The sequence below is a fragment of the Nannospalax galili genome, unplaced genomic scaffold (genome assembly GCF_000622305.1).
Source record: "Nannospalax galili isolate Female #2095 unplaced genomic scaffold, S.galili_v1.0 scaffold309, whole genome shotgun sequence".
In the NCBI taxonomy this organism is placed as follows: domain Eukaryota; kingdom Metazoa; phylum Chordata; class Mammalia; order Rodentia; family Spalacidae; genus Nannospalax; species Nannospalax galili.
The window spans coordinates 1,423,884-1,434,973 of NW_008359589.1; the positions used below are offsets into that span (position 1 = coordinate 1,423,884).

The window sequence follows — 11,090 nt, forward strand, 5'->3', positions numbered from 1 at the left end:
CACTATGTAGACCAGGCTGGCCTTGATCTCACAGAAATCTGCGTGCCTCTGCCTCCCAAGGGCTGGGATTAATACAGCTATAAATAATATTTTAAAGGATAGATTTATCTTGCTATAGTTTCAATCCATGGTTGCTTGGTCCCATAGCTTTGTGCCTATAAAGAGGCAACGCTGCATGGTGAGACGTAATATATGGCAAAGTAAAATTGACCACATCATGGCCACAGAGAACAAAGACAGACAGAGGAAGGGGCCAGGTCATGGTCTCAATATCATCTTCAAGGGCATACTCCTGTGAATAAAAGTTCTCCAAAAAACCTGCATCTCAAAAGGAACTTCCTGCAAAGCAGGTCAACTGATTAACACCTCAATGGTTGTAGAGAGTTTGGGAAGTAGAAGGTCCAGAGCCTAATTTATCTTGGGCCTTCTTTAGCCCCCAAATATCCATACTGTGCTCACCTCGGGCTAACCTAACATCTCAGCAGATTTTTAAAAAATAAAAACAACTTTTTAAAAAAATTTGTTTTGTTTTCTTGAGAGAGGGTCTCCATGTAACTAATTGGCCTGTAACTCACTGTATAGACCAGGCTGACTTCAAACAGATCTGCCTGCCTTTGCCTCTGAAGTTCTGGGATTAAAGGCGTGTACCACCTCACTTGGCTTGAAATAAAAAGACCATTTTCGAATGCAAGAATGTAACAAAACCCTAGCTTCTACAGAATGTCACCAGATAACCTCTGAGGCCTTTATCTGAGATTTCTTTGTTGCTGTAATCACCTACTTAATGTTTCCACTCAAGTATTTGAAGTGTCTTGCTTTGCGACTTTTGTTATGTTACTATAAAAACTTCATGAAACTGCTTCCTTCTTGGAACAAGAAATTTCCGAATTTCGAGTACCAAGGAGTTGTGTTCTCAGGCCATTGTCACTCACATTTGGCTCTTATCCCCTAGAGGTGAGAGTCGGGCTTTTGCATTGACATTCCTAATGTTCTAATTTCCACTAGACCCTAATAAACATTCCCACCTTCTAAAAGCACCACAGGCTGACTACCAAGCCTTTTAATATATGGGCCCTTGGGACAGTTACACGAGGTAAATCCTAGCAATTCCTATAGGTATCCAGAACTCTGCTTCTGATTTAGGCATCCAATCTGAGTTGCCTTCAATTATAATTTGAAACTCTTGGTAGCCCCACCAACTTCTATATTAAAAATTGAGCTTAACAAAATTACATCACTTGCAATGCTGAGACTAAGGCCTTTCAGTATAGCACAGTTTAATCCTAATTAAGGTAGGTAGTGCTGTTTCCTATTCTACAGATCATAAAACCGAGGTATAGAGAGGTAAAGTTATTCAATTATTAAGTGGTGGATTTATAGTTCTAAGGAAAGTTTCACCACCGCTCACCCTTTTCTTTGAAAAGGTAATGGTGAAGACTGAGACTTATTTGACTGTATTTCAGAGAGTGAAAATTGGAGGTGAAGATATTTCTTGATTATAATGGTCATAACTCTCAACTCCAGCAGCGTGGTGGGGCCCTTAAGGGCTAACGCGAAGCCTGAAGACAGGGCTTCTTAGATTAAGGTCAGATTTTTGAACCTAAGAAATTTCCCTCCAATTCTGAAGTAGCCCCTTAGTGACGAATCTGCTGCCTATCCCGAAAGTCTACTATTTGATTTGCTAGGTAATTAAGCCAGGAGAAATTAAATACCATTACATGCAACTGACCCATGCGGAACTCCACATGAATCATTTCTCTTGGGCCCAAAATACAAACCAAGACGAATCTGCAGCGCTGGCGTGGAGGCCAGGGGGCGGGCCCACTGACGACCATTTTTGTTTTGCGGCCGTGCGCTGTCATAGCAGCTTCACTAACAGGACCCCCACGGAGGAGGCGGGGCCTATCAGGGAGTGGGCGGGGCCGGAAGGCGTGATGATTTAAACGGACTAATGACCAGGGGCGTCTGGAAGAAGTCACCAATGAGCGGGCGTGAGGGGCGGAGCGCACAAGTCCTAGTGGGTTTGGCTGCACCACGGCTTTGGCGCATTTTCGGCTGGTTTGATTCATCCATTTTGAAGAGACGGGGGAGCGGGGGGCTCGACCGATCCAGGGACCTGAGCCAAGGCGCGGCGGAGGCTGAGAGGCCAGCAGCTCGGGGCTCAGCGGCAGAGGCCGGCGGAGTGGGGGGGTGGGGCGCCGAGCGCGCGGGGGGGGGGGTCCTGCTCCTCGTCTCGGCTCGGCTCGGTCCGGTCTCGACTGCGAACATGTCTCGGCCTGTCAGGTCAGTGTGGAGTCCGAGGCCCGAGTGGGCTGGAGGGGATCATGTTAACGGCCGAGCTGAGCGCCGCTCCGGGGCGCCCCCGGTGCCACGCGCGGCCTTCTCTTGCGGCTCTGCGCGTGGGGGGCTCGGCGGCGCGCGTGGTGGCGGCGGCGCGCCCGTGCTCGCCCACCACAGCCTAGGCGGGGTGCACTGCGGGCTCTGCGCCTGGCCCGCAGCCCAGCAGGCCTCGTCTTCGCGGCTCGCCGCTTGCCCGAGGCCGTACCGCGCGACCCTGTCCCCGCCGATCTGCTCGTGCGACGCGGAGGACCGGCCCTGTGGCCCGGCTCCGCCTCCGTCCTCGGGTCGCGGCAGGCCCCGCCTCCCAGTCGGGCCTGGGCGGGGCCCGTGCTTTCCATCGGGGGCGTGAGTTTTTAGACTGGACTCCCAGGGGAAAAAAACGGCTGCTGCTTCGCAGGGCCTAGGAGTTCAGAAAGCGTTAACCCGAAGTCCCGTGTCGTGCCCCCCCCCCCAAAAACTCCGAGCGCCCTTCCTCAGTAAGATGTCTGCACCCGGAGAGACGCGGGTTAACCGCGCGACCCAAATCCCGTGTGGTTCTCGTTTCCCTCACCCCGCGCACACGTCTCGTGTATTTCAGTAACCCTCTCTTTCCCTGAGTGACTTTGGTTGTAAAGGGACTACACTCCGTTAGTAGTCAGACTATTCCCTGTATTTGGAGAAGTTTGCTGCTTCCCCTGTGGTTGGCTTCGCTCTACTGCCCTCAGGTGTTGCTGTACGCCCTGGCCTTGGGTCGAAGAATGTGGTTTAGTCCAGTCTATTGAGGTCTTCAAGAGAAGAGCCAGGTGACAGGGTGAAAGAATAGCCACTTTTTCTAGTGTTTTCTAAATCGGTTAAAGATTTAGTTTTTGAACTTTTAATCGTAGTTGGGTCTCCATTTTAAGTTTTGCAGGCAGCGGAGGTATCTTAAAGAGTACTTAAGAGAATAGGCATCTGGAAACTGTTTAGTGCCACACCATTGTCACCTGCCACGAACTTCTTACCGGTGATGGTATGGGCCTGCAAACTCCTTCAGGCACGGGGGTGGGGAGTGGGGGGTGAGGACTGTAAATAAGTAACCTGCTTTTATTTTATGTGTGTGGGTGTTTTACCTATGTATAGGTACCATGTGCATGCAGTGCCCACGAAGGCCCGAAGAGGGCGTCCAATTCCCCTGGGATTGGAGTTATGGCTACCTTGTGGGTGCTGGGAACCAAACCCTGGTCCTCTGGAAGAACAGCCAGTGCCCTTAACTACTGAGACATAATCTCCATCCCACTGCCTGCTTTTCTTAGGTTCAGTTTCAACCTTACACCCCAAATCATCATCTCTGTTGTGAAACTTTTTCTGGCAAGGAGTCAGTGTATAGTGTGAGTACTTTGGGGGGGGCTAAAATAATTAAACGGTGCCATCGACTCAAGACACTTTGTTTAGAATTAGGAAACATAAAATGATTTTCGCTGTCTGTATTGAATTCTTTGTATTGGAAGTAATTCCTTTGTGGTGAAATTACTATCTTACAAGTTTGCTGCCTATTAAATTTCAGTACAGTAAGTTTTGAAGACTTTATTGTTGAAATGACTTTCTTTTTTAAAAATATTTTATTATTTTCTATGTGTATGGGTGTATTTGCGTGTATGCACGTGCACCCATGTTGTGCAGTGCCACGGAGGTCAGAAGAGGGCCCTTAACAGCTGAGCCATCTCTCCAGGTCCTGAAGTGACTTTATTAATCTAAGTTTGTGTTCCCAAATTTAGATATTGGGACATGAACAGAACTTTTTTACTGGAAAATTTGGAAGGGTTTTTTGTTTCTTTTATGTGTATAAATAGTTTTGCCAGCATGTATGTAGGTGCACCCATGAATGCAGTGCCCATGGAGGGTAGAAGAGGGTTTCGGATACCCCTTGGAACTGGCATTAACAGCCAGTTGCTAGCTACCATGTGGGTGCTGGGAACCCAACCGGGGCCTTGTGGAAGAGCAGCCATAACTGCCTAGCCATCTCTCCCACCACAAAGAAAAGCATTTTTTTTTTAATCAGCGGGTTCTTGTACATATATTAAGAACATCTTACTCAGTTTTTAAGTTTTTTTCCTTTACTTTCAAGTTTCAGAGAAACTTTAGTGATGAAGCCTCCTGTATCTAATTTTTAAAAATTTAAGGCCCTGAATGGTAGTACATGCCTTTAGTCTCAGTGATAGTGATCAAGCGGCAGAGGCAGTTGGATCTCTGAGATTGAGGCCAGCCTGGTCTACAGGTTGAGGCCAGCCTGGTCCAGGCCAACTGGGGCTACAGGGAGACTCTGTATTAAAATTCAGAAACAAAACAAAATAAAAATAATATATTCATGACCAATTATATAGCATAAATAATTAAACTTGAGTTTGGGTTGTTAAATTTTGCAATAAAGTTCTGATTTAGGAAAATGCTATTGCCTCAAAGTGTAATTGAATATTTCCTTGGACTTGGAACATTTAAAGATAGAAGCAATTGTAGACATTAGCATGATTTCAAATTTGTCATCATTTAAAAACAAGACACATGGGCTGGAGAGATGGCTCAGTGGTTAAGAGCACTGACTGCTCTTGCAGAGGATCCAGGTTAGATTCCCAGCACCCACATGGTGGCTATGAACTGTTTTTAACTCCAGTTCCAGGGGAATCCGAAGCCCTCTTCTAACCTCTGAGGCATTGTATGACACCGGCGCACTCGAATACACGTAGGCAATACAATCATACACATAAAATAAAAATAAAAGACACATGTTGGAAAATATTAGTGCATCTTTTGATGTTCATGTTTGCCTTTAGGCTGTATGTATTATATAATTAGTATGTATAAAGCCATTTTTCTGGATTCTGTTTTTACTGCAAATGCTTTTATTTTAATAATGTAACATTTAAAGAAGCATTTAGAAATGCATTAATAGTTTTGACAGCAGTTTCTTATTTTTTCACCCCGTTGGACAGAATCTCATGTAGCACAGGCTTGTCTTGAATTTACTATATAGCTAAGGCAGGCTTTGAACTCTTGATCTTCCTGCCTCTATCTCCCAAGGGTTAGGCCTGGCTAGTGTTCTTTGACACCAGTTTCTAAATGAAGCTGGTCTATAGCACAATTGTCCACAAATGTTTATCTGGCACATTGTTTATTTTGTTCTGGAGATTGACCCAGATGCTCACATGCTAAACAGGTGCTCTCTCTGTCATTGAGCCACATCCCCAGTTAGCACATTATTGATACAAGATTGCTGTCATCACTTTTCAAAAAAACATGTTATATTTTTAAAATTTATGTGTGTGTGAGCGTTTGCGTGCATGGAAGTGCATCTGTGTGGAAGTGCATCTTTGTTGTGCAGTGCCTGTGGAAGTCAGAAGAGGGCATCAGAACCCCTAGAACTGGAGTTACAGATGGTTGTTGGCCGCCATGTGGGTGCTGGAAATCCAACCCAGGTCCTCTGCAAGAGGAGCCAGTGCTCTTAATTGCTGAGTCATCTCTCCACTCCCATTATCATTTTCTTTTACAGTATCTATGACCCTCAGTTTTAGGCCTTAGAAGTTAATTGCATAACATTATAGTTCTAGAATTAGGAAGAAAGTGAGGTGAACTCAGATCACAGGGGCTCAATAGGGGCCTTGACATGTTAGTGGATGCCAGAGTTGGGCCTAGAACTTAGGTTTATGTTCTTTTTTCTTTTGCTAATGTGTTTTTATGAAGGCTTGTATTCTGGATAAAAAGTATCTGATGTTTTCCATAGGTCTGTACAGGAACTACAGCTGAGGTAACACATTCTAAATACAATTCTAAACAACTTTAACTTGGAGTCTGTTGGAGCAAATAGTTTTGGAAGGTATTGAACTCTAAGAGGACAAGGAACCCGTGAGCTGGCAGTACAGATGGGGTGAGGGGCACAGGCAGCCCTTAAATTCCAAACTACAATTCAGATGGCAGTAAAACTCATCAAAAATGGCCCCTTCCACAAAACTATGGTAATTTTGTTCTCTAAAAGGATTTTTTTAATTGAATTTTAAAGAATTTTTATTTATTTTTATATGTTTGTGTGTATTGCCTGATGTATGTAAGTGCACCCATGTCGTGCAATGCCCACCGAAGAGGCTGTCAGATCTCCTGGAACTGGAGTTACGGACAGTTGTTAGCTGTCATGTGGGTGCTGGGATTCGAACCCAGGTCTTCTGCAAGAACAGCCAGTGTTCTTAACTGCTGAGCCATCTCTCCAGCCCTAAAAGGATTTTTTGTTGTTTTTGTTTTGCTTATTTTACTCATGGAACAGGACAAAAAAGTTAGGCACAGGTGGTGAAAATGACAGTCTCTATCATCTGTCAAAGTACCTGGTACTGGAAAATCCTACAGAACCTGGATTTCTTCATTAGCTGTGTCCTGCTTATTTCCTCACCTCCACAGTACTCTCTTCTTTCTTTCTTTTTTTTTTTTTTTTTTTTTTTTTTTTTTTGGTCTTTTTGAGACAGGGTCGGTCTCCTTGTAAGCCCTGTAACCCTGCTGGCTTAGAAATCGCTATATAGACTAGGCTGGCTTCAAACTCACAAAGATCTGCCTACAGTAAAGTGATCAGTATTGATTAAAGCATAGTTGTTTATGACTTTCAGAGTGCTTTCATGACTTCTATACCCTGAAGAGAAAGAAGGAACTGTCATACAGATAAATGGTAGTGAATACTTTTAACCCCACCTCTCAGGAAGGAGAGACAGATAAATCTCTGTGAGCTCAAGGCTAGCTTGGTCTACATAGCAAGTTCTAGCCAGTGCTCTTTGTAACAAAACATAAATGTGCTTGGTTTATTGCCTTTTGTTCATTTTTTTTCTTTTTAGTTTTTGAAATTATATTTATTTCTGTTATATGTGGGTGCATATGTTTGTGTCTATATGTAGGCACTTGCACTCCCCCCAAGCCCCCAAGCATGTGAAGGTCGGAGCGCAACTTACAGGAGTTCTCTCCTAACATGTGGGTTCCAGAAATGGAATGCAGATTTAGCACAAGCATCTTTACCTGCTGAGCCATCTCACCAGCACTGGTCTTTTATTTATCCCTTCCCCCTCCCCAGCAGGAAACTTGTAGGGTGTTTGTTGTTGTTGTTGTGGGGTTTTTTTTGTTTTTTGTTTTTTTTTGGTCTTTTTGAGACAGGGTCTCCCTGTAGACTCAGCTGGCGCAGAACTCACAGAGAGCCACCTGCCCCTGCCTCCCAAGTGCTGGGTTTAAAGGCATATGCCTGGCCTAACGTGTTAATAGATTTGCATGACAGAATTTTCAAAGCTTTTTTTTTTTTTCTTACCGGTTTGTTCTAGATCTACACATACCATTATTAAGGAGAAAGCTGGTTTCAAATAAGATTTTGGAGTTTCTGAATACTATACAACTGGGACATTAGCCTCATGTGAATGTTCTACATTTGGGTTTACAACTGTGATGAAAATTATGTTTTCTCAGGATTCAGAATTGTCTTTTCAAGGAGAATTGGAATGTGTCTGGATCCTAAAATATTTTAGCAAACAATTGGTTTCAAGAAGTCCCCAGCTAAAGGGAAAATTTGAAAATTGGAGATAGTTTATAATTTGCAAATAAGCACAGGAAAATGCTTAAATTTTAATATCCCATTAAATGTGCTTATAAGTGAGCCTGTTTCCTTATATCTTTTATTCTCTGCTTCCAAATGTATGTATATGTATAAAAGTGTGACTTTCTAAACAGATCTGTATTTTTATTACTTAAATGTCACATTCTTCTAAAATAAGACAATAACTTTACAAAGGTTAAATAAAGGGAGGACTTAACTTCATTCAACCTTTCTCAGTGCACATTTAATTTAGCTTCAGATAGTAATACATTGTTTAAAATTATTTTCCAGAATGGCTTACTAGAAATTTATTCAGAAAAACTGAGTCAGTATTGTCTGTTAGAGGCTTTCATTTTATCCTTAGTAAAAATGCCTGCAGCCTGCCATTTTTTATTGCCCTTGGAGTAAATAAAGCATATTATTCAAGTAATTAGAATTATAATAAAACAAGAATTTGACTCCAGATAGATCTATAACATGCATTCTGTCTAGGATATGGTATTAAGATGGTCAGGGGCCTCATGTGCTAGTGAGGCCACCACTCTACCACTGAGTTATATTCCCAGCTGTAGAGTGTGTGTGTGTGTGTGTGTGTGTGTGTGTGTTTTCACACAGATTTTGCACAGGCTCTTGATATATATCCTAGGATGACCTGGAACTCATGACCCTCCTACCTCTTAACTCATGAAATGCTGGGATTACTGGCTTGAGCCATCATACTGGATTTGTGTATGGAGGCCAGAGGATAACTTGTGGGAAGAAGTTGGCTCTCTCCTTCCACCAAGTGGGTCCCAAAGATCAAATTGAATTGGTCATCAGACTGGGTCATTTCATCCATCCCTGAATACATTCTTTATAAGTAGGTTTAAAATTATTTTAATTATGTATATATGTGTGTGTCTGTATATGGGTATGTGCACATGAATGCAGGTGGCCATGAAGCCAGAAGAGGGCATTGAATCCCCTGGAGCTGGAGTCAGCAGGCAGTTTGTGGTGTGATAGAGTTCTGGGAACAAACTAAATTTAAAAAGGCAGAATTCCAGGTTAAGTCTAGCTCTTCCATTTTGCCAGTGAAAATATAAGAAAGAAAAGCAAGACTGAATTTAGGCTGCATGAAGCCTAGCCTCTTTACTTAACAGTATTTAATTCCATAGAGAATGTATCGCAGGTCCACATCTCTGGCTTGAAACCACTGGAGTCCTGTGTTTTGGGCAATTTTTTGGTGGGGGGTGTTCTTTTTGAGACAGGATCTCACTGTAGCCCCAGCTGGCCTGGAACTCAGTATGTAGACTAGGCTGGCCTTGAACTCACAGAAATACTGGTATTAAAGGCCTGTGCCACCACGCCCAACCTTGGGCAGTCTTTTAAAAAGTGACACGGTTCAGGGCTGCAGAGACAGCTCAGTGGTTAAGAGCACTGACTGTTCTTGCAGAAGACCTGGGTTTGAATCCCAGCACCCACATGGCAGCTAATAACTGTCCATAACTCCAGTTCCAGGGGATCCGACAGCCTCTTCTGTCCTCCGTGGGCATTGTATGATGGGTGCGCTTACCTACATACAGGCATAACACTCATACACATAAAATAAAAATAATAAAAAATGCATCTTCCTATCCCAGTACAGAGTTGTTATGTAAAGAAATCCCTTGAGCAGGAAGCAGGTTTCCTGTTTTAGTGTACCCCAGTTTTCACAGACTTCTTTTCCCTTTTTCCTTTTCTTCGAGCCTTTAGAAAACTCCATTTGATTTTAAAATATACTGTTTCTTATAGAAAGACTCATTGTTTTTGCTAATAACACTGAGATGTTGGCGCATGTGTCTCTAATCTGTATGTATCTGATTATTACTAGTCATAGTCGGTTGCACTTGGATCCTTGGTACTTGTGTATGTCTATAAAGTCATCAGGTAGATTTCAGTGCTAATGTTTATCACTTCTAATTAACATGACAAATTTTTATGCTTCCTCAAATATAATTCATTTTTTTGTTTTTTGTGTGTGTATATCACACAGAACATCCCAAACCATCTTATTCATCTATGCACCCACTTCCCAGATGGCACCGTCCCATAGCGCCCCCCCCCCCAGAGCCCTTATATCCCTGCTACTGTCCGCTGTGTTGTCGGCACACCCAGCCGTTCCCCACTACTTGTCCATCCAGTGAATCTAGTCAGCCTATCTAGAGGCCTTTGCTTTAGGAAGGTCAGCTTTTCCTCATTTAGCAGCAGTTGGTTGTTAGTATTCCTTTAGATAAGATTGGGGTCTGCTGTTCACTTCCTCAGTTCTATTTGGGGTTACTATTTAGGAGTCCCTTGGGCCACCCTGGCTAAAAACTCAAAAGAAGGTATCTCCTATCTGGCATTGTTGCTTGTTATGTAGCCTTTAGCTATACATATGGACTCTTAAAAAATTATATTGGCCCCCTTAATCTTTGGTTATACTTTCCTTTTCCAGTTGGCCCAGATAAACCAGTTTATTTTCACTCTTAAGGCCATTTGAGGATCTGTTCCTCAGGGGTCACATGGGCTTGGGAGGAGTCCCTGGCTCCTTTCTTTTACTCATTCCACGTGTGTGAAGATAAGTCAAAGGTCCTGCTCGACCATGGCTGGCCTTGCTTGGAAACATGGAGGAAATGATTACTCTGTGTTGACCCTCTGTGTAGACTGGACACTGGTTCACATCCATCTTATGGGGTCTCCACGGTCTCCTTGATCAAGAGGTTAGGTGACCCAACACAATTACAGGACATTTTGAGAGATGCTCATATTCCCCTGGAACTAGTCGACCTAGGAGGGCAAGGAGCAAAAACTGTCCTTTATGTCCCTCTGACCAAATTAGTATAGGCCTCAAAGTATGTCTACTAAACATCAAAGAAGGTTAGTTTCACCAGTCTGGTACTTTTAATTACCGTGTGCCATATAGATAAATCTTGGGTAAAGACCACTTGTTCTCAGATAAGCCTTGCCTAGACATAGATTTCTTGAGCTGGTATATATAATTTGTCAGTAGGTTTTTGGACTAATACGGTTCCCTCTGGTTTTTAAAATAGCTAGGCATTATTTATTTCTCGCATTGTCTAACCCCTCCATCATGGTTTCCCCAATTAAGGTGCCCCCATTTTTCTCTTTTCTCCCTTAATACCCTTCTCCTATGGTCCTACCTCTCTTGAGCTCCTCCTTTCCCTTT

The 11,090-nt window shown here is 43.4% G+C and overlaps 1 protein-coding gene across 4 annotated transcripts in view; it reads left to right on the forward strand.

Annotated features, from left to right (window-relative positions):
- The first annotated feature begins 1,936 nt into the window (after positions 1–1,936).
- Nucks1 (nuclear casein kinase and cyclin dependent kinase substrate 1) overlaps positions 1,937–11,090 on the forward strand; it is a 37,498-nt gene continuing 28,344 nt past the window's right edge. For all 4 annotated transcript variants that reach the window (XM_008823310.3, XM_017795656.2, XM_029558753.1 and 1 more), the window contains exon 1: positions 1,937–2,283. In XM_008823310.3, coding sequence (XP_008821532.2) covers positions 1,952–2,283 — 332 coding nt within the window. In that variant the 5' untranslated portion in view covers positions 1,937–1,951. The remainder of the gene's footprint in view (positions 2,284–11,090) is intronic.